Genomic DNA, 26,825 nt, shown 5'->3' on the forward strand with positions numbered 1-26,825 from the left:
TTGTTTCTTTTATCTTTTTTTTAATATATCTGTCAACGGTTTCCACTGCAGTCTGTAAAATTATTTCAAAGTGGGGCCACCCTACAGAAGGGTCCCCTACTGAGTGGGTGGTAAATAAGTGGATAAGACACCCAACAGAAGTGGGTAGGGAATAACATGAGGGAATTTAAACATGCATGGGATAATTGGAAATATATCAGTAAAATCTTTTGGTACGATGTCCAGGAAAACCCAATGTCTCCATAACAGCACCAGACGATCACCCTCACACCCGGGGCAGTTATTGAGACATTTCGTTTACCTTGACATTGCGCCATGTGAGAATCTGCCCATTCACCTCAAGACACTGAGCCTGGGGTAAGAACTCTCAGAATCTGCCCATTCACCACAAGCCGTTGATATTGGTGCAAAAACACCTGAGAATCAGGCCGTTCATCCCGAGACTGGGGTTCCAGCTGTGATATAGCAGAGAGAAAAGCACCAATTGGGATAACATTCCTTTATCGCATATTCTCCTTTTACTAATTCTAGTAAAGTTTATAACAATGTTATGAAATGATCTGGCAAAGGGGAGTCTCTGCCTTGGAAGATAGACCATGTATATATATCCTTCCAGGTAGACGATCTCCACATTTGGTTTTTACAAAGAGGTAAGATCTTCAATAACCAACTGCTAACTTGAACATAAATTGACCATCGACGATCAGGTCACTAACACCCTTTTCTCACAAAGGTCTAAAAACGTGATCAAAAAGAAGAGTCTTTATATCTTCTGCATCATGGCTTTGAGTGTGGACCTCGTCCGAAGCAGTGTCCAGATATGCCAAGACTCCAATAATGAATCCTTTACTATTGCATGCGGGTTGCCTGGGAAAGATGGTCTTCCCTTGGTGGTCGGTTAGCCAAGATCTTGTGTGCTTTCTCCATTGGAATCCTGAAGGAGAGAAGGGTGTCAATGTTCTAAGAAGGTGCCTGGACATCTGAAGTGTCAACACGTCATATTACTTAATAAGCCCTTTAGAAGATTAAATAACGTTCTAACCATTTTTAATTTTTATTAAAGGGCCACAAGGAATCACAGGGCCAACTAGACCTCAAGGACCTCCTGGGGTGCCTGGGGAAAGAGGACCACAAGGACCACCAGGTCCAAAGGGGGACACAGGTGACAGTGGGGCATCTGGTATGTGTATAACCAGTACAATAAGCATACATTAGATCATCTTTATGACTTTTTCTTATTAGTCTTATGAAATTGTAAAGTAATATTAATATTATTGTGATTACCTCTTCATTCAGCTCTCGGAGCTCTCAAAGCTCAAGTAAACTCAAATGAACAACTCAACAACTCAAATTATTGAAAACTGCAGTAGAAGCACGGAAGAGAGGTTGGTAAATGTTTGTAAAATATACAATTTACTGAGAAACCCTGAAGGATTCTAGGTTTTAACATAGAAACATAGAATTTGATCTCAGATAACTATGAAGCCCATTCAGTCTGCTGGTTTTCCTGATGCAAAGACCTTAATCAGTCGTTGGTCTTGTCTTAAGTTCAGGACAGTTTTATGCCAATCCCGTCCATGTTTAAATTTCCTCACTGTATTATCATCTACTGCTTCTGCTGGGAGGCTGTTCCCTACTACCATCATCTCAGTAAAGTAAATCTTCCTTACATTCCATCAAAGCTTCTGGCCTTCTAGACATCTACGTCTTATGAAATGTATCCTCCTTTGAAACAAACTTCGCTCTTGTACTTTGTTAAATCCTTTTATGTATTTAGATGTCTCTCTCCATTCCCACTCTCTCTTCTCTCCTCCGCTTGGGGTAAGAACACTCAGAATCTGCCCATTCACCACAAGTCGTTGATATTGGTGCAAAAACACCTGAGAATCAGGCCGTTCATCCCGAGACTGGGATTCCAGCTGTGATATAGCAGAGAGAAAAGCACCAATCAGGATGCTCAGATATTATTAAATCAGAGGAGAATATGAAGGAGTTGGCTTTAGACTGCGTGACCCTGAGGATATGTCCATCCATCCATCCCAAGACCCTGAGACTGGGGTAATCCTCGAGGTTGGTGCAAAAAAAACCCTGTGAAAATCAGCCCGTTCATCCCAAGACAGGTTTAAGACCCCTGAAACTATGTCCATTTTCCTTGAGACGGGGCTTTAAAACCTGAGGAGCAAACTCAGTAATTCAGCCACTTCCTGGGAACAGAAACTTTGTAAAATAATCCTACACCGCAATTTAAAAAAAAGAAAGAAATGCAAGCAAAGCTAATTTTCACAAAATGTTGTCAGATACCACCATCGAGAGACAAAGGAGTTGTTTTTGTTTCATCTTCACGAAGATAACATTCCTTGATGCCACATTCTCCTTTGTTTATCTAAATCTAGTTATAATAACATTATGATATTATCTGGTAAAGGGGAGTCACCTCATGTATATATATCCTCCTCGGTAGACGATCTCCACATTCGGCTTTTACCTTCTGGTAATTCATCGGTTACATCACAAGAGGTAAGATTTTCTATATCCAACTGCTTACTTTTAACATAAAATGACCATCAATGATCAGGTCACTAACACTATGTTCACAAAAAGGTCTAAAAGATTGGACAAAATGAAGAGTCTTTATATCTTCTGCATCATGGCTTTGAGTGTGGACCTCGTCCAAAGCCGTGTTCAGATATGCCAAGACGCCAAAAATGAATCCTTTACTATTGCATGCGGGTTCCCTGGGAAAGATGGTCTTCCAGGAAGAGATGGTAACGTTGGACCCAAGGGTGATAAAGGAGATCAAGGTAAGTGACCTACTTTACAAACCCTTGGTGGTAGGTCAGCCAAGAACTTGTGTGCGTTCTCCACCGGAATCCTGAAGGAGAGAAGGGTGTCAATGTTCTAAGATGGTGCCTGGACATCTGAAGTGTCAACGCGTCATATTACTTAATAAATATTTTAGAAGATTAAATAACATTCTAACCATTTTTAATTTTTATTAAAGGGCCACAAGGAATCACAGGTCCAACTGGACCTCAAGGACCTCCTGGGGTGCCTGGGGAAAGAGGACCACAAGGACCACCAGGTTCAAAGGGGGACAGAGGTGACAGTGCGGCATCAGGTATGTGTATAACCAGTACAAGAAGCATACATCGGATAGTTTGTTAATATTAATTCATTCTATTGACATTATCGTGTAATATTATCGTGATTATCTCTTCATTCAGCTCTCGAAGCTCTCAGATATCAAGTAAACTCAATTGAACAACAACTCAGATCTGCCTTAGAGGCTCAGAAGAAAGGTTAGTAGTTTGGAAAATATATTATGCAATTTACTTGGCTACAATTACTTGAGAAACCCTGAGGGATTCTAGGTTTTTAACATAAAAATAAAATTTGACCTCAGTCCCTCTCTTCTGTTGTCAAAACAGGCCCTCCAAAGTTACATTTTGCCTTTGAAATTCTTTTCCCAAGTGCGTAACTTTAGATTTATCAACATTAAACTATGGCAGCCACACTCTCAAATGTTCTTCTAATATACTTAAATAATTTGACTCGTTCCTTGGAGATGTCTACCTTGTTACAGACCGTAGTTTCATCTGCAGTATCATCTTACCTTTAAGACCTTTTACAATATTTTCCCTATTATTGTGCTTAAATACCATTGTGTTATAGAAAATCCTGCGTCAAGTGGTTCTGGTCAAGTGGCAGGGCAGAGTCTCTCGGCAGGCGGCTTAGGCAGATCCAAACAATATGGTCAGGGATCAGGCCAGGGTCCAACCAGAAGACAATCTAAAATACCAGGGGTCAGGCAATAAGGAAGGTCAAAATACACGATGCTTTTGTATCAGAGGGTCATGGATAGGGTAGAGAGTGGAGAGAGGTTGGGGACTAGGAACTGGACAACAGCAGGAGCAGACGTGGAGGTTGGATTGGGGTGAGGCATCAGAAGGTCAAGCCAGAACAATGGCTGAGCACCTTGAGGAATTATCCATTTGTTGAAATAGGATGCAGCTTTTTAGGAAACTGGAGAAAGAAACCTTAATAACGGGCAAATCCGGTCATCTTAGATTAGAATTAAATATAATTATATGATGGTTATGCATCTATGACGTATACTATCAACGGTCTGGTCTTTGTCTTGGAGTTCATAGATTTTGGAAGCTTAGCACCTCAACATTCTGCAAAAAAAACATTAAAGACCTCTGTTAAAATAAAATAAGACACGACTCACGCTTACTTTCATTATTCCAGCTCTGGTTTTCAACAAAGGGACGAGCAGCGGGGACAAAATGTACATCTCAAGCGACGTAGAAGTGACTTATGGAGAAGCCGTCCAAATGTGTTCCAAGGCTGGAGGCCAGTTGGCTACCCCGAAGAATAGCGCGGAGAATGACGCTGTGAGGACAATCGCTGTGGAGAAGAACAAACGTTATTTCCTCGGAATTAACGACATTGACTTTGAGGGAAGTTTCCGTTATCTGAATGGACAGACGATTGGCTACTCAAACTGGTTATCCGGTGAACCCAACGACTATCGCCAGGCCGAAGACTGCGCGGAAATGTTCGTTAATGGAAAATGGGGCGATATATGGTGTCAGGAAAGAAAACCCGTCATTTGTGAATTCTCCTGAATTTTTTTTAATCTTTACAATTTTTGACCCACGTTGATTTCATTTCATATTATATCAATAATCTAAAATATCATCAAAGTAGACAATAATGCCATTAATTATTAAAGTGGAGAAAAAGAAGAATTGTAGAAGATACAAGATAACGTTTCTAGAGAGAAAAAAATGTATTCACTATAAACAAAATAATCAAGTAGAATTCTAATCGGATAAAACTAAAGGCTAACCCTACATGTTTTAGGTTGTTTTTCCCTAAATTATTTTCCTTACAGAGACCTATAAAAAGAATTGTATTTTATTGTAATTATTGCATATCTTACAGGTTTTAGTATATTTGGGGGGGGGGGAATCCTTGATTTCCAGTGTATTATAATGATTTGTGAGTTTTATGAATTGTCAGGCTTGTAATTTGTTTCCCGCAATAAAATCTTTTATATTTTCATTTTATTTTAATATTTTTTAATATATATCTGTCAATCTTTATAGCAGAAAAGCATGACGATGGACCAAATGGTTCTTACCTGCCCTTAGTGGCGTGACTATCTACGTTCCGACAGCAAAGAAAAGACTGGTGACCCCGGCCTCTCGGTGGGGCCCGGCACCGGCCGCCGGATATATGTGGGGGGAGGGGGCCTGTGTGTCTCTGCCTTTACTATGATATCAGAACCCACAAAGCACCACATGGGGGTGCTGTTTTGAGAGACCGCTGTGGAGTGCGAAAAGTCTGGCGAAAGACTAGTTTTAAGATTTGGAAACAGGTCGGACACCATTGTGAATAAGAGTTTGATAACTGGAAATACATCAGTAAAATATTTTGGCACAACATCCAGATAAACCCAATGTCTCCATAAAAGCACCAGATGAGGGCAAAGGGGTCAATTAGGGGACACCAGGCCTGTTGCTGGGCAGTCCCTGCCCTCTGATTGGTGTGCTGGCATCTGAGGTGTTTTGTGAATGTTATATAAACAGCTCGCCCAGCATCTTAGCATCACAATTTATGGAATTTAAAAGGAAAACCCAAAGTCTCCATAACAGCACCAGACAATCACCCTCATACCTAGGGTAGTTATTGAGACATTTGGTTTACCTTGACATCGCGCCACGTGAGAATCTGCCCATTCACCTCAAGACACTGAGCCTGGGGTAAGAACACTCAGAATCTGCCCATTCACCACAAATCATTGATATTGGTGCAAAAACACCTGAGAATCAGGCCGTTCATCCCGAGACTGGGGTTCCAGCTGTGATAAAGCAGAGAGAAAAGCACCGATCGGAATGCTCAGATATCATTAAATCAGAGGAGAATATGAAGGAATTGAGACTGGGGTAATCTGCCCATTCACCCCGAGTCCTCGAGGTTGGTGCAAAAAAGTTGAAAATCAGGCTGTTCATCCCGAGACTGGTTTAAGACCCCTGAAAATCTGTCCATTTCACTCGAGACCTTGAGACGGGGGCTAAAAAACCTAAGACTGAGGGGCAAACTCCAACAGCCCCCAGTTATTCAGCCATTTCCTCGAAACAGAAAGTTTGTAAGATAATCCTACACCAGAATTTTTTTTTTCAAAATGCAAACGCAGGCAATTTTCACAAAAAGCTGTCAGATCTCAAGATCGAGAGACAAAGGAGTTGTTTTTGTTTTATCTTCATGTAGATAACCTTCAGCGATCTCGTACGTTCTGGTAACGTTTATAAAAACATTATGTTATTTCACAACGTGGAAAAAGGATCACTTAAAATGACTTAAAATGTATTGACTTAAAGAGGATAATAATGGTTTTTTGTTAAAGAAACAAGAAAAGTGACCATAATGAAACAGAAGTTAAAATATTCACTCTAGAAAAACGAGTTTAGTGGAATTCAGTGGGTCTTAAAGACACAGCAGATTCCTACAATCTATTTTTCTCAAATTTCACTCTTACTGGAAAAAAATCTGAAATTGGTCTTTTGACACCAAAGATGACACAGGGTTTATCAATGATGTATTTTTTTATTTTTTTTTCTCCATTAAAGTACAGTATTTTTAGGAAAATTTCCCCTAGAATATATAATTGACATGTGCAAACGGACCAAAAATGGTTCGGATATATTTTTTCAGTTCGCTCTCTCTAAGTGTTTCCCTACCTTCTCTGCCAATCACTTCCGCTTCCGTCGACCACTTCCTCTTACGCATCTTCGTCATCTTCTATTTTGTATCTTCTACCTTCTCTCTTTTCTATTCTATCTTCAAACCTTAATCTTCATTCTTTGTCAGCATCTCCACAGACATAACCCGGAAACTTCCACCAAAATGGCAGCGCTGCAGTGACATCCTCTCCGATCCACCAATCAGGGGAGAGGACGTCACTGCAAGCGTCTTCTTCACGTTTTTTCCTCACGTGAACTGAGAGTGTGAGAGAAGGTGAATGAATGTGGACCAATGGATGTCAGACTTCGTTTTTGTCCGATTCGTGGGGTATCTGGACTTGTTTTCCGGGGCATATGAATCGAAATACGCAAGTCTAATATATACCTAATTAATCATTTATTAAGATTTGTGAGAGATAGGTGTATAAATGAAAAAAACAAAATTATCACCGAACTACCTAGAGTTAGGGTCATCGCTCAAACATGAGTAGGTTCATGTTACCCACCTATTTGCCCAGGACCTTCATTGTATGATAACACAGGGATTCCAGCTGTGAAAAATCAGGGGGGAAAGAACCAATTGGGATGCTCAGATATCATTAAATCAGAGGAGATTATGAAGGAGTCGGATCCAGACTGTGTGACCCTGAGAATCTGTCCATCCACCCCAAGACCCCGAGACTGGGGTAAAAACCCTTAGGATCTTCCCATTAACCCGAGATACTGAAACTGGGGTAAAAAAATGTGAGAATCTGCCCATTCGCCTTAAGACCCCTAGACTGGGGTAATCTGCCCAATGACTCCGAGTCCTTGAGGTTAGCGCAAAAAAAGACTGAGAATCCACCCGTTCATCCCAAGACTATTTTAAACCCCTGAAAATCTGTCCATTTCCATTGAGACGGGGTTCAAAACCTAAGACTGAGGGGCAAATTATAACAGTTTCCAGTTTTTCAGCCATTTCCTGCAAAAGGAATGCAAACGCAGACAATTTTCTCAAAATGTTCTCAGATATCAACATCGAGAGATAAAGGAGTTGATTGTGTTTCACTCTCACATAGATAACATTCCTTGATGCCACATTCTCCTTTGTTTATCTAAATCTAGTTATAATAACATTATGATATTATCTGGTAAAGGGGAGTCACCTCATGTATATATATTCCCCTCAGTAGACGATCTCCACATTCAGCTTTTACCTTCATACAAGAGGTAAGATCTTCCATATCCAACTGCTAACTTTTAACATAAAATGACCATCAATGATCAGGTCACTAACACTATGTTCACAAAAAGGTGTTAAACTTGGCCAAAATGAAGAGTCTTCATATCTTCTGCATCATGGCTTTGAGTGTGGACCTCGTCCGAAGCAGTGTCCAGATATGCCAAGAAGCCGATGACGAAACCTTTACTATTGAATGCGGGTCGCCTGGGAAAGACGGTCTACCAGGAAGAGATGGTAACGTTGGACCCAAGGGTGATAAAGGAGATCAAGGTAAGTGACCTACTTTACAAACCCTTGGTAGGTCAGCCAAGATCTTGTGTGCGTTCTCCACTGTTATATTACTTAATAAGTCCTTTAGAAGATTAAATAACGTTCTAACCATTTTTAATTTTTTTTAAGGACCACCAGGTCCAAAGGGGGACACAGGTGACAGTGGGGCATCAGGTATGTGTATATTCAGTAAAACAAGCATTCGTCGGATCATTTTTATTACTTTTTTTTAATTATTCTTATGAAATTGTAAAGTAATATTAATATTATCGTGATTATCTCTTCATTCAGCTCTCGAAGCTCTCGAAGCTCTCAAAGCTCAAGTAAACGCAAATGAACAAGAACTCAGAACATTGAAAACTGCAGTAGAAGTGCAGAAGAAAGGTTGGTAAATGCTTGTAAAATATACCATTTACTGAGAACCTGAAGGATTCTAGGTTTTTAACATAGAAACATAGAATTTGACCTCAGATAAATATTAAGCCCATTTAGTCTGCCTGTCTGACCAGAGATCTGTAAAGTGGCACAACCACCTTGCCTGCAGGGGTGGCACAGGCAGGCTACTAAATGGGCAGTGGTGGCACAGGCTGTTTTAGGGGCAGAGGCCTACCACGTCAATGTCTGTCTTAGTGTATAATGAGAGGAGTTATGCTGCACTACCGTCAATGTCTGGTTCAGTATACAGTGATAGGAGTTATGCTGTACCATATCTGTTCAGTAAATGTTATTTATTTTAACTTATTTCATTTATTTATGAGTTAATAATTTATTTTTCAAGATTTCTATTTTTCCAGTTGACATAAAGTCCAAAATTAGTAACCCACTGTATATTTTTAAATAAAATAAGACGCGACTCACGCTTACTTTCATTATTCCAGCCCTGTTTTTTAGCAGCAGGAGCAGCGGGGACAAAGTCTACATTTCAAACAACTCAGAAGTGACTTATAGAGAAGCCATCCAAATCTGTTCTAGTGCTGGAGGCCAGTTGGCTTCCCCACAGAATAGCGCGGAGAATGACGCCGTGTTGGCCCTCGCTTTGGAGAAGAAGAAACGTCCTTTCCTCGGAATCGACGACATCCAGTCGGAAGGAAGTTTCCAGTATATAAACGGAAAAGCCATTGGCTACCAAAACTGGTTTCTCCGTGAACCCAGCAACGCGTCAGGGGTCGAAGACTGCGTGGAAATGTTCGAAACCGGGAAATGGAAAGCTAAGAACTGCGAGGATAAGCGTCTCGTCATTTGTGAATTTTTCATCTCGACAGTTTTGGATCCGCGTTGATTTTATATCATATCAATAAAAATGTTTAATAAAAATATAATAAAAAGAGTTTTTTGGTGGAAAAAAGTAATTAATATAAAAAAGAATCGAGTAGAATTCTACTCGTATAAAACAAAAGGCTAATCCCTACATATAATATACATGCAAATATTTTAAAATATTTGAGAAAAAAATCCTTGAATTCCAGTGTATTATAATGATAAATATAACCCCTGGTGTATGATATTTTAATCATCTGGACCGCCAGCAAAGAGGAACTTCTCACCTTCCATGAGAACTACAACACATTCCACCCCACCATCAACCTCACAATCAGCCACTCGCCCACAGAAATAAACTTCCATCCAATTCCATCCACACATCCCTGTATCGCAAACCAACAGACAGACCGACTTACCTTAAAACCAACAGCTTCCACCCCAAACATGCAAAAAACTCTATCATATCCAGCCAGCCGCGTCTGTTCTGAGGGGAGACTTTATGAACCAGGGCTACAAGGTCAGGATAATTGACAGCCAGATACAGAAGGCCACCAACATTCCCAGAAAAAAATGACTAACGTACAAAGAACATCGTACTGGAACCCGTGTGCCGCTGGTGGTCACTTACCACCCCCAGGTAGAAGCTCTACGCAAAATATCTTCAAGCAACACTGTAAGCACTTACCTCCAGTCCCGCTCCATGGCTGCTCCCGCGACGCTTCCCCCTCGGGCGGCTTCCCGGGCAGCGAGTACCACCGCTACCCAGTCGGCGTCTTCACCGCATGGCCGACCACGCGGCAAACAGTTGCCACCGTGTGGTCAAAACTTAATAACATGCCCTTATAACCTCGGGTGACCTCTTCATGCAGGACACGCCTCCTCCTCTCCCTATTTAAACCTGGACTTCCACTTCTTTACTCGGGTGAGTGCAGGTTAAATCACAGGATTTCAGGAGCCAGACTCACAGCACGACTGTAAGGGCATCATAATCTAATTTTAATGCAAAGGTCTCTAGCAAACAGGGCAGTATCCAGATATAGGCCTGCTAATCAGGTAAGTTCAGGTGAAAGTCAGACCAGATAATTGTCAGGTAGAATATTTGCAATTTGTATGAATTAGAATGGATAAGTCTAATGGATACCTATTTAATCATTTATTAAGATGTGTGAGAGATAGGTGTATAAATGAAGAAAACATATCATCACCAAACCACCGAGAGTTAGGGTCATCACTCAAAGATGTGTCGGTTCATGTTATTCACCTATTTGCCCAGGACCTCTGTTGTATGATGATGCAGGGATTCCAGCTGTGATAAAGCAGGGAGCAGATATCATTAAATCAGAGGAGAATATGAAGGAGTTGGCTTTAGACTGTGTGACCGTGAGGATATGTCCATCCATCCATCCCAAAACCCTGAGACTGGGGTAATCCTCGAGGTTGGTGCAAAAAAAAACCCCATTACAATCAGCCCGTTCATCCCAAGACAGGTTTAAGACCCCTTGAGACGCGGCTTTAAAACCTGAGGAGCAAACTCAGTAATTCAGCCACTTCCTGGGAACAGAAACTTTGTAACATAATCCTACACCGCAATTTAAAAAAAAGAAAGAAATGCAAGCAAAGGTAATTTTCACAAACTGTTGTCAGATACCACCATCGAGACACAAAGGAGTTGTTTTTGTTTCATCTTCACGAAGATAACATTCCTTGATGGCATATTCTCCTTTGTTTAACTAAATCTAGTAATGTTTATAACAACATTATGATAATATCTGGTAAAGGGGGGTCACCTCTGCCTTGGAAGATAGACCATGTATATATATCCTCCTCGGTAGACGATCTCCACATTCAGCTTTTACCTTCTGGTAATTCATCGGTTACATCACAAGAGGTAAGATCTTCCATATCCAACTGCTAACCTTTTAAAGTAAAATGACCATCAATGATCAGGTCACTAACACTATGTTCACAAAACGGTTTAAACGATTGGTCAAAATATATTTTAATATATATCTGTCAATCTTTATAGCAGAAAAGCATCACGATGGACCGAATGGTTCTTACCTGCCCTCAATGGCGTGACTATCTACGTTCCGACAGCAAAGAAAAGACTGGTGACCCCGGCCTCTCGGTGGGGCCCGGCACCCGCCGCCGGATATATGTGGGGGGAGGGGGCCTGTGTGTGTCTCTGCCTTTACTATGATATCAGAACCCAGGAAGCACCACATGGCGTCAGGGGTGCTGTTTTGAGAGACCGCTCCGGAGTGCGAAAAGTCTGGCGAAAGACCCAAAATTGGGTTGTCGGGACTAATCTAGTTTTAAGATTTGGAAACAGGTCGGACACAATGGGGAATAAGAGTTCGGTAACTGGAAATACATCAGTACAATCTTTTGGCACAACGTCCAGATAAACCAAATGTCTCCATAACAGCACCAGACGATCACCCTCACACCTGGGGGGGGGGTATTGAGACAGTTGGTTTACGTTGACTTGGCTCTATGTGAGAATCTGCCCACTCACCCTAAGACTGGGGTAAAAACTCAGGAGGCAAATTCTAACAGGCTCCAGGAAGACTGTAAGATAATCGTTCACTGGAATTAAGAAAAGGAAATGCAAATTAAATTAAACTCAAAATAAATACACTTTGGGGAAATGTTAGCTGAATGCAGGAAACGTTCAGTTCAGATGTAGTCAGGCATCAACACCACAATACAAAATAACTGTTTGCATTTCATATTCACATGCAATAAATATGTAGATAACAGACTATTATTAAACGCATTATGATATTAGTTGGTAAAGGGGAGTCACCTCTACCTTGGAAAATAGACCATGTATATATATCCTCCCGGTAGACGATCTCCACATTCGGTTCCTTTAGGCGAACCATTGGCTACAACACAAGAGATAATAATAATAATAATAATAATAATAATAATAATAATAATAATAAGATACTCATTTGATGAGATCTTTCATACATTAACACACCAAAATTGGACAAAAAAATCAACTATCATGCCTAGACAGCCAGTACATGCTAGAACCTGGGCATGATAGGAGTGTGACTACAGGCTCCCTATGCCACGCTATCCACCTCACACACACACTTACACATCCATGCTATCACACACACACTCATTCACAAACATTCATTCGCTCATTCATATACTCATTCATTCCCTTAATCACGCATACTTGCTCATAACCCTCCCCCACCCCCTTACCTGAACTGCAGCTCTTTCACTCGCAGACTTGTGCAGGGGCCCTGCTGTGCGACCAAATTCTCTTGTCCCGCCCCCAGGGGTAGAAGGAAGTGAGCAGAGTCATGTGACATGCATTCATGTGACTTCGATGGGTTCCTAGAATTTGCCAAAGTTCTGTAAATTTGCAATTTGTACGAATCTGATTGCATAAGTCTAGAAGCCAGTCCAGTGAGGAGGACTAGAGTTTTATCTGCCATCAAATTCTATGTAATTCACCCACAGAAAGATTGTAAGATAATTCATTATTCACTGGAATTAAAAAAAGAAATTATAAATTCAATTAAACAGCAAAATAAATACACTTTGGAGAAATGTTTGCTAAATGCAGGAAACGTACAGTTCAGATGTAGTCAGGCATCAACACCACAATACAAAATAACTGTTTGCATTTCATATTCACATGCAATAAATATGTAGATAACAGACCCTAAGTAAGATTATTAGTAAATAGTAAGATTATTAAACACAGTATGATATTATTTGGTAAAGGTGAGTCACCTCTACCTCGGAAAAGAGACCAGGTATATATCTATCCTCCCCGGGAGACAATCTTCACATCTTCACAGTTACCTTCAGGTAAACCATTGGCTACAACACAAGAGGTAAGAGAAGATATTCATTTGGTGAGAGCTTTCGAATGTGGCTGCTTCCTAATGGTACAAATAATCAGGTCATTAACATTTTGCCTTCTCAAAAAGAACTTGGTCAAAATGAAGAGTCTTCATATCTTCTGCATCATGGCTTTGAGTGTGGACCTCGTCCGAGGCATTGTCCAGATATGCCAAGACGCCGATAAAAACTCCTGTACTGTTACATGCGGGTCGCCTGGGAAAGACGGTCTTCCGGGAAAAGATGGTAACGTTGGACCCAAGGGTGATAAAGGAGATCAAGGTAAGTGACCTACTTTACAAACCCTTGGTGGTAGGTCATCCAAGATCTTGTGTGTGTTCTCCACTGGAATCCTGAAGGAGAGCAGGGGGTCATTGTTCTCAGAAGATAAGTAGATAAATGTATATTATACTTGGGTAACTTCTGAACATTTTTCAATTTCATTGAAGGTCCACAGGGAATAACAGGTCCAAGTGGACCTCAAGGACCTCCTGGGGTGCCTGGGGCAAAAGGAGAGCAAGGACCACCAGGTCCAAAGGGGGACAGAGGTGACAGTGGGGCATCAGGTATGGATAACCTGGCTTAGAGAAATACATTGGGTCAATGTATTGCTTTTTTCTCATTTCATGTATCCTTTTTAACTAAAATCTCCTTTATCTGTAAAATATCTCTTTACATCTATTGTTCAAGAGATGGACGTTACGATAATCCTTTGCATTAGGGCACAATTACATAGATTTCAAAGATATAGAAAGCATGTAAGCAATTAAGTATGATGGAGTAATATTATCATGATTATATGTTCATTCAGCTCTCGAAGCTTTCAAAAGTCGCGTAAACTCAATGGAACAACAACTTAGATCTGCAGTAGAAGCTCAGAAGAAAGGTAGGTAGTACATGTTTGGAAAATATATTATGTGATTGATTTGAGTTTATTGAGAAGCCACGGAGGACTCATGCTGGAGTAGAAAAGGGTCTTCCCCAAACTGTCAACACAAAGTTGGAAGAGAAGCATTCTTAAAAATGTCTTGGTGTGTGCCCTTCAGCATACCATGACATCTGGACAATGCCATGGACAATATCTCCTGTTGGCTGTTACTGATCTGCCTGGGTCACAGCAACGATCTGTCCTGGGTTTTGCTTTGCAAGGACATAATATTAAACCCAACGGGTTGAATTTAGACTTGAGGTTTTGAGGGACCATTCTTAGAGACAAATAGAAACTGGGCAGAGAAATCCTAGTAACAGGTCCATCTGGTCAACCTAGACTGGATCATTAATTGAGGTCTATGTTTACGTATCTGTGGTATGGATTTTTAACTGTCTGGTCTTGGTCTATGAAGGTTACCACCAAGACCACTGTCTCTTTTTAAGTAAAATTGGACATGACTCACTCTTAATTTTTTATTCCAGCTCTGGTTTTCGCTGAGGGGACAAGCAGCGGAAACAAAATCTACGTTACAAACGACTTAGAAGGGACTTATGGAGAAGCCGTCCAAATCTGCTCCAGGGCTGGAGGCCAGTTGGCTTCCCCGAGGAATAGAGCGGAGAATGACGCCGTGTTGGCCCTCGCTTTGCAGAAGAATAAGGTAAAGCCTTTCCTCGGAATCAACGACATTCAGTCACAAGGAACTTTTCGTTATCTCAATGGACAGGTGATTGGCTACTCAAACTGGGGAGACGGAGAGCCCAACAATTACCTCGAGATCGAGGACTGCGTGGAAATGTACGAAAACGGAGCGTGGAATGATAGGAAATGTGATGAAAGACGTCCCGTCGTTTGCGAATTCTCTCAGTTTTAAATCCTTACAGTTATTCATCCACGTTGATTGATTATACAGATAACGGCGACAATCTAAATTATGATTAAAAAAGAATGTCTACAAATAAAAATATAAACTCGTATGGAAATGCTGTCATTTTATTTATTCACACGGCTGCTATGGGGGAAAAAAATTAAAATAATGTATAAGACGACCCCCCAAATTTTGAGTATTAATTTAGGAAAAAAGAAAAAGCCTGAATATAAGACGACCCTATAGGAGAAAAGTTTTACGAGTAAATAGTATTTCACATGTAAACAATTTTTTCATATTTAATAAAAACTATGATTCAGAAAATGCATTTTTTGTTTTTATTTCCTTTTATTTGCCAACCTGCCCCCCAGTTATGCCACGCTGCTCCCCCAGATATTCCTTTTAACCCCTATATACCAGTCTGCCTCCCTGATATTCCTTTTAACCCCCCCATATGCCACTCTTACCCTTCCCCGACTTACCAGCGCTTCCCTAGACTTCTCCCTGTGCTTCAGATTCCTTGGTGTCTAGTGGGGGCAGACGGTGATGCGCACAGACAACCTCCGCTGCTGCTGCCGGCACTTCCGCCGGGGCTTCTATGAATGAGCACCGGAAGGTCATGTGATGCCAGAGCTCCTTCATAGAAGCCCCGGCAGCAGTGGAGGTTGCCTGCGCGCATCGCACAGGCCTCCACCGGCTGCCGGAGAGGAGGATCCGGTTCCTGGTAGACAGAAAGACGGTCTACCAGGAAGAGATGGTAACGTTGCACCCAAGGGTGATAAAGGAGATCAAGGTAAGTGACCTAGGTTATAAACCCTTGGTGGTAGGTCAGCCAAGATCTTGTGTGCGTTCTCCACTTGAATCCTGAAGGAGAGAAGGGTGTCAATGTTCTAAGAAGGTGCCCGGACATCTGAAGTGTCAACGCGTCATATTACTTAAGTCCTTTAGAAGATTACATAATGTTCTAACCACATTCACCACAAGTCGTTGATATTGGTGCAAAAACACCTAAGAATCAGGCCGTTCATTACCGAGAGAAAAGCACCAATCAGGATGCTCAGATATCATTAAATCAAAGGAGAATATGAAGGAATTGGGTCCAGACTGTGAGACCCTGAGAATCTGACCATCCATCCCAAGACCCTGAGACTGGAGTAATCTGCTCATTCACCCCGAGTCCTCGAGGTTGGTGCAAAAAAAGTTGAAAATCAGGCTGTTCATCCCAAGAGTGGTTTAAGACCCCTGAAAATCTGTCCATTTCACTCGAGACGTTGAGACAGTCCCCAGTTATCCAGTTATAAGATAATCCTACACCGCAATTTTATAAAAAAAATGCAAACACAGGCAATTTTCACAAAATGTTGTCAAATATAAAGATCGAGAGACAAAGGAGTTGTTTTTGTTTTATCTTCATGTAGATAACATTCAGCGATCTCACATTTTCTAGTAACGTTTATAAAAACATTATGTTATTTCACGTGGAAAAAGGATTAGTTAAAATGACTTATAAAATGTATTGACTTAAAGTGGATAATAATGGTTTTTGTTAAAGAAACAAGAAAAATGGCCATAATGAAACAGAAGTTAAAATATTCACTCTAGAAAAACGAGTTGAGTGGAATTCAGTGGGTCCTAAAGACACAGCAGATTCCTACACACTATTCTTCTTAAATTTCACTCTTACTGGAAATAAAATCTCTTTCACTCTCAGGCTCTCTAAGTGTTTCCATACCTCCTCTCCCGACCATTTCCTCTTCTGTCGACCATTTGTTCTTCCGCATCTTCATTTATCTTCTATTTTTTATCTTTTCCCTTCTCTTCTTTCTTCTCTATTCTGCCTTCAATCCTTAATCTTCTTTCTCTGTCAGCATCTCCGCGGACATAACCCGGCAACTTCCGCCAAAATGGCAGCGCTGCGGTGATGTCCTTTCCAATCCTCCAGTCAGGGGAGAGGACGTCACCACAAGCGCCTTCATTTTCCCCTTACACCAACTGAGAGTGTGAGGGAGTGTGAATGAATGTGGACCCATGAAAATTCTGAACTTTTTGCTTAGTTTTCGTCCGATTCTTGGGGATCTGGAATTGTTTTCATAGGAATCACTGAATTTACCAAAATTCTGTAAATTTGCAATTCGTATGAATTAGAATGCATAAGTCTAATGTATAACTATGTAATCATTTATTAAGATTTGTGAGAGATAGGTGTATAAATGAAGAAAACATATCATCGCCGAACCACTGAGAGTTAGGGTCATCACTCAAACATGTGTAGGTTCATGTTACCCACTTGTTTGCCCAGGACCTCTGTTGTATGATGATGCAGGGATTCCAGCTGTGATAAAGCAGGGAAGAAAGCACCAATCGGGATGCTCAGATATCATTAAATCAGAGGAGAATATGAAGGAGTTGGCTTTAGACTGTGTGACCCTGAGGATATGTCCATCCATCTCAAGACCAGTTCATCCCAAGACCAGTAATTCAGCCATTTCGCAAGTTATAAAAAAAATAAAGAAATGCAAGAAAAGGTAATTTTCACAAAATGTTGTTTGGTTTTCACTTTCACGTAGCTAACATTCCTTGATGGCATATTCTCCTTTGTTTAAATAAATCTAGTAAAGTTTATAACAACATTATGATATTATCTGGTAAAGGGGAGTCACCTCATGTATATATATCCTCCCTGGTAGACGATCTCCACATTCGGCTTTTACCTTCTGGTAATTCATCGGCTACATCACAAGAGGTAAGATCTTCCATATCCAACTGCTAACCTTTTAACATAAAATGACCATCAATGATCAGGTCACTAACACTATGTTCACAAAAAGGTCTAAAAGATTGGACAAAATGAAGAGTCTTTATATCTTCTGCATCATGGCTTTGAGTGTGGACCTCGTCCAAAGCCGTGTCCAGATATGCCAAGACACCAAAAATGAATCCTTTACTATCGCATGTGGGTTGCCTGGGAAAGATGGTCTTCCAGGAAGAGATGGTAACGTTGGACCCAAGGGTGATAAAGGAGATAAGGGTAAGTGACCTCCGTTACAAACCCTTGGTGGTAGCTCAGCCAAGATCTTGTGTGAATTCTCCACTGGAATCCTGAAGGAGAGAAGGGTGTCAATGTTCTAAGAAGGTGCCTGGACATCTGAAGCGTCAACGTGTCATATTACGTAATAAATATTTTAGAAGATTAAAAAACGTTCTAACCATTTTTCATTTTTATTAAAGGGCCACAAGGAATCACAGGGCCAACTGGACCTCAAGGACCTCCTGGGGTGCCTGGGGAAAGAGGACCGCAAGGACCACCAGGTTCAAAGGGGGACAGAGGTGACAGTGCGGCATCAGGTATGTGTATAACCAGTAAAAGAAGCATACATCGGATAGTTTGTATTACTTTTTATCATAATATTAATTCATTCTATTAACATTATTGTGTAATATTATCGTGTTTTTCTCTTCATTCAGCTCTCGAAGCTCTCAGATATCAAGTAAACTCAATTGAACAACAACTCAGATCTGCCTTAGAGGCTCAGAAGAAAGGTTAGTAGTTTGGAAAATATATTATGCAATTTACTTGGCTACAATTACTTGAGAAACCCTGAGGGATTCTAGGTTTTTAACATAAAAATAAAATTTGACCTCAGTCCCTCTCTTCTGTTGTCAAAACAGGCCCTCCAAAGTTACATTTTGCCTTTGAAATTCTTTTCCCAAGTGCGTAACTTTAGATTTATCAACATTAAACTATGGCAGCCACACTCTCAAATGTTCTTCTAATATACTTAAATAATTTGACTCGTTCCTTGGAGATGTCTACCTTGTTACAGACCGTAGTATCATCTGCAGTATTTTCCCTATTATTGTGCTTAAATACCATTGTGTTATAGAGAATCCTGAGTCAAGTGGCTCTGGTCAAGTGGCAGGGCAGAGTCTCTCGGCAGGCGGCTTAGGCAGATCCAAACAATATGGTCAGGGATCAGGCCAGGGCCCAACCAGAAGACAATCTAAAATACCAGGGGTCAGGCAATAAGGAAGGTCAAAATACACAATGCTTTTGTATCAGAGGGTCATGGATAGGGTAGAGAGTGGAGAGAGGTTGGGGACTAGGAACTGGACAACAGCAGGAGCAGACGTGGAGGTTGGATTGGGGTGAGGCATCAGAAGGTCAAGCCAGAACACTGGCTGAGCACCTTGAGGAATTATCCATTTGTTGAAATAGGATGCAGCTTCTTGGAAAATGGAGAGAGAAACCTTAATAACGGGCACATCTGGTCATCTTAGATTAGAATTAAATATAATTCTATGATGGTTATGCATCTATGACGTATACAATCAACGGTCTGGTCTTTGTCTTGGAGTTCATAGATTTTGGAAGCTTAGCACCTCAACATTCTGCAAAAAAAACATTAAAGACCTTTGTTAAAATAAAATAAGACGTGACTCACGCTTACTTTCATTATTCCAGCTCTGGTTTTCGCCAAAGGGACGAGCAGCGGGGACAAAATGTACATTTCAAACAACGTAGAAGCGACTTATAGAGAAGCCATCCAAATGTGTTCCAAGGCTGGAGGCCAGTTGGCTACCCCAAAGAATAGCGCGGAGAATGATGCTGTGAGGGCCATCTCTTTGGAGAAGAAGAAAGATCCTTTCCTCGGAGTTAACGACATTCAGTTTGAGGGAAGTTACCGTTATCTTAACGGACAGCCGATTAGCTACTCAAACTGGGATGCCAATCAACCCGACGACTATAAGCAGGCTGAAGACTGCGTGGAAATGTACGGTAACGGAAATTGGAACGATCAAAATTGTGAGGAAAAACGTCTCGTCGTCTGTGAATTCTCCTGAATTTTTTTTAATCTTGACCATTTTTGACCCAGGTTGATTTCATTTCACATTATTTCAATAATCTAAAATTTCATCAAAGTAGACACGAAAATTTTTTTACAATAATGCCATTAATTATTAAAGTGGAGAAAAAGAAGAAATGTAGAAGATACAAAATAACGTTTCTAGAGAGAAAAAAATGTATTCACTATAAAAAAATAATCAAGTAGAATTCTACTCGTATCAAACAAAACCCTACATGTTTTAGATTGTTTTTCCCCTAAATGATTGTTTTCCTTACAGAGATCTATAAAAAGAATTGTATTTTAAATAATTGCATATCTTATAGGTTTTAATATATTTTGGGGAAAAAATCCTTGATTTCCAGTTTATTATAATGATAAATTTGTGAGTTTTATGAATTGTCAGGCTTGTAATTTGTTTCCCTCAATAAAATCTTTTATGTTTTCATTTTATTTTAATTTTTTTTTTTTAATATATATCTGTCAATCTTTATAGCAGAAAAGCATCACGATGGACCCAATGGTTCTTACCTGCCCTCAATGGCGTGACTATCTACGTTCCGACAGCAAAGAAAAGACTGGTGACCCCGGCCTCTCGGTGGGACCCGGCACCGGCCGCCGGATATATGTGGGGGGAGGGGGTCTGTGTGTCTCTGCCTTTACTATGATATCAGAACCCAGGAAGCACCACATGGCGTCAGGGGTGCTGTTTTTGAGAGACCGCTCCGGAGAGCGGAAAGTCTGCCGAATGACCCAAAATTGGGTTGTCGGGACTAATCTAGTTTTAAGATTTGGAAACAGGTCGGACACCATGGGGAATAAGAGTTCGGTAACTGGAAATACATCAGTACAATCTTTTGTCATAACGTCCAGATAAACCAAATGTCTCCATAACAGCACCAGATGATCACCCTCACACCTAAGGGGGGGGGGTATTGAGACAGTTGGTTTACGTTGACTTCGCTCTATGTGAGAATCTGCCCACTCACCCTGAGACTGGGGTAAAAACTCAGGAGGCAAATTCTAACAGGCTCCAGGAAGACTGTGAGATAATCATTCACTGGAATTAAGAAAAGGAAATGCAAATTAAATTAAACACAAAATAAACACACTTTGGGGAAATGTTAGCAGGATGCAGGAAACGTACCGTTCAGATGTAGTCAGGCATCAACACCACAATACAAAATAACTGTTTGCATTTCATATTCACATGCAATAAATATGTAGATAACAGACCCCAAGTTTGTTGTAGGACTAGTAAGATTATTAAACGCATTATGATATTAGTTGGTAAAGGGGAGTCACCTCTACCTTGGAAAATAGACCATGTATATATATATCCTCCCGGTAGACGATCTCCACATTCGGTTCCTTTAGGCAAACCATTGGCTACAACACAAGAGATAATAATAATAAGGTATTCATTTGGTGAGATCTTTTGAATATGGCTGCTTTCTAATGGTGCAAATATCATCAACAACCAGGTCATTAACGTTTTATCTTCTCACAAAGATCTAAACGTCGTAACGTCACTATCTATCATTATTGAAGAGATGCCATGCCAACTTTGTTTAGTAACGCCATTATCTATAGGCCCAGGAGATGTGAGGCCAACTTTTGGTTTCGTAACGTCATTATCTATATGTTGAGAAGATGTGATGCCAACTATTAGTTTCGTAATGTCGTTATCTATAGGTGAAGATAATTGTTAATTTCCTAGTGACCACTAGATGTCGCTAAGGAAGAATTAGACATATTATTAGTATAGAGTGACTCTGAATGTGATTTTGGTGATGAAGATGATTATAAAAAAAAGTTTCATACAATGAAAAAATATTGAGGCTAAAATAATATATGGTTTTAGGATAGTATTTTATTAATTATTATTAATAAATTGCTTTGAAGGAACTATAACTATTTTGTATAAAATTTAAAAGTATGTGTTTTTTTTTCTGAAAATTAAATTGGACCTGCTTATTGGCGCACTTAGTGAAACTTTAAAGGACCGCAAAGGGTTAATACAGAAAACACTTGATGGGTTCTAAAGGCCACAACCACTTTTAACCCCTTAATGACAAAGCCCGTACGTGTACGGGCTCAAAATGCATGGTTTTCAATGGGTTTAGGGACCGCCCATTGTCCTTAAGGGGTTAAAAAAGTAAATGTAATATTATCCCTTCCCACAACATACCCAGCGTACCAAAACAATTGGTTTGAGCCTATAGGCTCAAATTCATTACATCCTCGCTACAGATCTGTAGATGGGTTCCGCTCCTCTAAACGTGACAACATGGCTCCAATGAGACCGGCTTCTAAGCCCCACCCCCAGGTGGGCACTTATGAAACTATTTTCTATTTATTTTCCTAGTGGACTGATGGAAATCATTGATAAATCTTCATAAATCTAAACAGACTGAGACCAAGCAATTGTTTGCTAAATGCAGGAAATGTTCACTTCCAATGTAGTCAGATCAAAATCACAAGACAAAAGAATTTTTGGCATTTCACTTCATGTATAATTAATACGTAGATGCCAGACCCCGATCACATATTTTCCTTTGGTTGAACTAAATCTCGTTAAATTTCTAAACGCATTATGATATTAGTTGGTAAAGGTGAGTCACCACTACCACGGAAAATAGACCGCCTATATATATATCCCTCCCGGTTGACGATCTCCACATTCGGTTCCTTCAGGTAAACCATTGACTACATCACAAGAGGTAAGAAGAAGATATTAATTTGGTGAGATCTTTCGTATATGGCTGCTTCCTGGTGGTAATAATCAACAACAACCTGGTCAGTAACAGTTTTGTTCCCAAAAAGGTCTAAGAACTTGGTCAAAATGGAGAGTCTTCATATCTTCTGCATCATGGCTTTGAGTGTGGACCTCGTCCGAGGCAGTGTCCAGATATGCCAAGACACCGATAAAAACTCCTGTACTGTTACATGCGGATCGCCTGGGAAAGACGGTCTTCCGGGAAAAGATGGTAAAGACGGACCCAAGGGTGATAAAGGAGATCAAGGTCAGTGACCTGCGTTAAACACTTTGTGGTAGGTAGGATTTCAAAAGTTTCCTTTTTGGTACATAGTCCACTTAGAGAAGGGTGTCCTTGTTCTCAGAAGATACTGGGACATCTGAAGAGCCAACGTATGACTTATTCAAACCAGTAGATAAGGTGCATACCATATGTGGGTCATTACTGAACATTTTCAAATTTCATTGAAGGTCCACAGGGAATCATAGGTCCAATTGGACCTCAAGGAGTTCCTGGAGTATCTGGGGAAAAAGGAGAGCAAGGACCACCAGGTCCAAAAGGGGACACAGGTGACAGTGGGGCATCAGGTATGTGTATATTGGATCATATTCTAACTTTTTCTCATAAACAGTGAAAATTCTGCTTTCATTGATGCTTCTAAAACCCCATTTATCCGTAAAATATCTGATTTTATATATCTCTTTACAGCTTTACATTAAGTACCAATTATATAGAAAACATGTACGCAATTGTGTATTTTATATATAATTTCATTTTCAAATGTCCTTCAATGTTCATGTGATGATTGTTAACATACTTGTAGATGCACTATGAGAATGAATAGAATATTATAGCTTAATGTATGATGGAGTGATATTATCTCTTCATTCAGCTCTCGAAGCTCTCAAAAGTCGAGTAAACTCAATTGAACAACAACTCAGATCTGTCATAGAAGCTCAGAAGAAAGGTTAGTAGTAAATGTTTGGAGAACATCTCATATAATTTACATTCAGGGTTATTGAGGAACCATGGAGGCCGAACATCTCTTGCCTTTTTTTCCCAAGCTTATCCAATAACTTGGTTATGAGGAACACCTTTAATGACATTCATAGCAAAAATATGTGTTGCTCCAAAACATATTTAACCTTTAGACTTGAGGGACCGTTCCTCAGGACAGGAGGAACCAGGAAGATAAACCTCAAAAAATGATCCATCTGGTCACGCTAGGTTCAGTCTATAGAATATATATTGACCACTTTGGTCTTTGCCTTGGAATCCATGTGTTTTGGAAGGTTAGCCCCTCAAGAGTCTACAGGAACACTAAAGACCCCTGTATGTTTCTGAAATAAATTTGGACATGACTCATGTATTTTTTTTTATTCCAACTCTGTTTTTTGCTGAAGGAACGAGCAGCGCCAACAAAGTCTACATTTCAAAAGACGTAAAAGCGACTTATAGAGAAGCGGTCCAAATCTGCTCCAAGGCTGGAGGCCAGTTGCCTTCCCCGATGAGTAGAGCGGAGAATGACGCCGTGTTTGCCTTCGCTTTGCAGAAGAAAAATTGGCCTTTCCTGGGAATTAACGACATTCAGTCAGAAGGGACTTTCCGTTACCAAAATGGACAGGTGATTGGCTACTCAAACTGGAGATCTGGTGAACCCAACGATGACTATAGGAATGAGGACTGTGTGACGATGTACGACAGCGGAGAGTGGAATGATATCAGTTGTGACATACCTTATCCCGTCATTTGTGAATTCCTCAAATCCTAAATCAGTACAGTTATGGATCCGCGTTGATTGCGTCTCACATCAATTACATAAAATATAATCGGAATGGAAAACGAATCTCTGAATGCAAAAATAAAAAGTCTATGCATATACCCGAATGTCATCATTTTAGTTATTTGCACCGTGAACTACCCCATAAAAATATATATTATTGCACGTCTTATAGGTTTTAATATACTTAAGCTCCCCAATTTTATTTGTTTTTAACGTATTATAATAACAAATGGGTTTTATAAAGTTGTAGATAAAATATCAGGTTTGCAATTTGTTTCCTGGAATTCCCTCCAGCATGAACAACCAAAATGTTGGGACTCACTCCCAACCAGAGATAATTGATAACTGACAATATTACCCCTTCCCACAACATATCCAGCACCCCAAACCATTTCACATGGACCAGGTCTGTAGAGAAGCCCTGCTGCAGGCCGTTGAATCTAACCAAGGCCCGGTACACATGGGAATGGCCAATAATCCATACAACAAAACGTGGACCTGCAACAAATTAAAGAAAATAATGGGGAGAGCTGGAAGCTATAGCTGACACCTCCCTCCACAACTAACCCCAAAACTGAACTTAACAACTTATGGGGCCTGGCATACCTCCGAAAGCATGCCTGATGCATCTTACCACCTCGTCACTCAAGCATAGCCTTTCCGCCTCCGTAACAGCCTTGATCCTCCTCTAAATGCCACCAACCCCAAATGTCCAAAACCCAGATGCATCACCGGCAAAAACTGAAACGTTGCCAGTGGTTAAGTGGTCCTTATGCACCAAAAGTGACATCCCGTTCGATGGTTTTTTCTCCAAAAATGCCTGCACACATTGCACCGGCCAAACCGTGTTACCCGAAAGAATGTAAAGTCAATGACAGATGTAGCTTCGACTCACAGGCCAGGCTCAGCTCAGTTGCTCAATTAAATAAAACACCAAAACACAAGATGGGTTTGAAAAGGCCACAGCCGTTTTATCAAACTAGCTTGCCAAGTTATCCAGGTACCATACCACACACCAATTTGGGAGGGGACATACCAGGATGCCCCAACCTGGACCTGAGGTTCCGAGCACCACTCCTTGCAAGGAAAGCCAGAGACCAGAAAGCCCACCAGCCGGCCATGCAACCCAGGCAGATCTCCTCAGCCAGTTTCTCATGTCAGGGGAAGCTGCCATGGTCTTCAAGTTACGCCGAGACACCCGCCCCCATCTCCAGAAGAAGCAAGGAAAATAACTTGGCACACTCCCCCTTCCATATTTTCTCATTCACCTCAAATTTTAAGTACACCTCAAGAGCCTGGCAGAGAACACATAAGCTGTCTTCATTGCTGCTTCCAGAACACTACCCAGTAAGTCCTCTTTCTTGCCGCTCTCTACCTTGTCACCCAAAGCTGCTCCAACTGCTGACCCCCGGGTGTTCCCCTTGGCCCCCGAGGGTGGGGGCACCCCACTTGCTTGATGAGATGATTTGCCTTTTAACCTCCCACTACAGCCACTCCGCATATTCATCGCTATATAACTCTGTTACCTGTTAACTCCTTAAATTCCATCAGACGTCTATAGGCTTTTCCTCTGTCAAAAAGTCTCAAACTCCTTACATCCTCACTACAGATGTATCCGTAGATGGGTTTCACTCCTCTAAACGTGACAGCAATTCAAAAGCCGCCTAACAACAGCATGGCTCCTATTGATAAATCTTCATAAATATAAACAGACTGAGACCAAGGACTGAATGAAAGGAAAAGACGTGCAGGCTAGCTGTGGCCGAATGGGTCTGCTCTCCCGGAAAACTCCATGTTTTATGTTTCTATGTTATTTAGACGTCTTCTGCTAACAGAAAAATAATACGATAATCCTGGATAAACTGGAATTAAAAATAAAATAAATGTATGTTTACTGAACTATCAAAACGAATACATTTGTTTGCTAAATGCAGGAAATGTTCACTTCCAATGTAGTCAGATCAAAATCACAAGACAAAAGATTTTTTGGCATTCCACTTCATGTATAATTAATACACCGGTAAAGGTGAGTCACCACTACCATGGAAAATAGACCGCCTAAATATATATATATCCTCCCCGGTAGACGATCTCCACATTCGGTTTCTTTAGGAAAACCATTGGCTACATCACAAGAGGCAAGAAGAAGAAGATATTAATTTGGCGAGATCTTTTGTATATGGCTGCTTTCTAATGGTGCAAATATCATCAACAACCAGGTCATTAACGTGTTTTCTTCTCAAAAAGATCTAAAAACTTGGTCAAA

General features: G+C 40.7%; 4 protein-coding genes across 4 annotated transcripts; all 4 read left to right on the plus strand.

Moving 5' to 3' along the window:
* The first annotated feature begins 2,479 nt into the window (after nucleotides 1–2,479).
* On the plus strand, nucleotides 2,480–20,470 carry LOC128468179 (pulmonary surfactant-associated protein D-like). The gene is made up of 6 exons (XM_053449873.1): nucleotides 2,480–2,517; nucleotides 2,602–2,801; nucleotides 3,002–3,118; nucleotides 3,225–3,299; nucleotides 4,252–4,775; nucleotides 20,188–20,470. Exons 2-5 carry the CDS (start codon nucleotides 2,621–2,623, stop codon nucleotides 4,629–4,631), a joined length of 753 nt encoding a protein of 250 aa, XP_053305848.1. The 5' UTR covers nucleotides 2,480–2,517; nucleotides 2,602–2,620; the 3' UTR covers nucleotides 4,632–4,775; nucleotides 20,188–20,470.
* On the plus strand, nucleotides 8,064–9,523 carry LOC128469281 (pulmonary surfactant-associated protein D-like). The gene is made up of 4 exons (XM_053451102.1): nucleotides 8,064–8,244; nucleotides 8,374–8,418; nucleotides 8,536–8,628; nucleotides 9,123–9,523. The coding sequence occupies exons 1-4, from the start codon at nucleotides 8,064–8,066 to the stop codon at nucleotides 9,521–9,523; spliced, it is 720 nt and encodes a 239-aa protein (XP_053307077.1).
* On the plus strand, nucleotides 13,479–15,179 carry LOC128469282 (collectin-46-like). Its single transcript, XM_053451103.1, has 4 exons — nucleotides 13,479–13,659; nucleotides 13,827–13,943; nucleotides 14,189–14,263; nucleotides 14,791–15,179. The coding sequence occupies exons 1-4, from the start codon at nucleotides 13,479–13,481 to the stop codon at nucleotides 15,177–15,179; spliced, it is 762 nt and encodes a 253-aa protein (XP_053307078.1).
* LOC128468180 (pulmonary surfactant-associated protein D-like) lies at nucleotides 18,003–20,470 on the plus strand. The gene is made up of 4 exons (XM_053449874.1): nucleotides 18,003–18,201; nucleotides 18,402–18,518; nucleotides 18,639–18,713; nucleotides 19,636–20,470. The coding sequence occupies exons 1-4, from the start codon at nucleotides 18,021–18,023 to the stop codon at nucleotides 20,013–20,015; spliced, it is 753 nt and encodes a 250-aa protein (XP_053305849.1). The 5' UTR covers nucleotides 18,003–18,020; the 3' UTR covers nucleotides 20,016–20,470.
* Nucleotides 20,471–26,825: the final 6,355 nt, after the last annotated feature.

The sequence above is a fragment of the Spea bombifrons genome, chromosome 11, assembly GCF_027358695.1.
Source record: "Spea bombifrons isolate aSpeBom1 chromosome 11, aSpeBom1.2.pri, whole genome shotgun sequence".
NCBI classification, from domain to species: Eukaryota; Metazoa; Chordata; class Amphibia; order Anura; family Pelobatidae; genus Spea; species Spea bombifrons.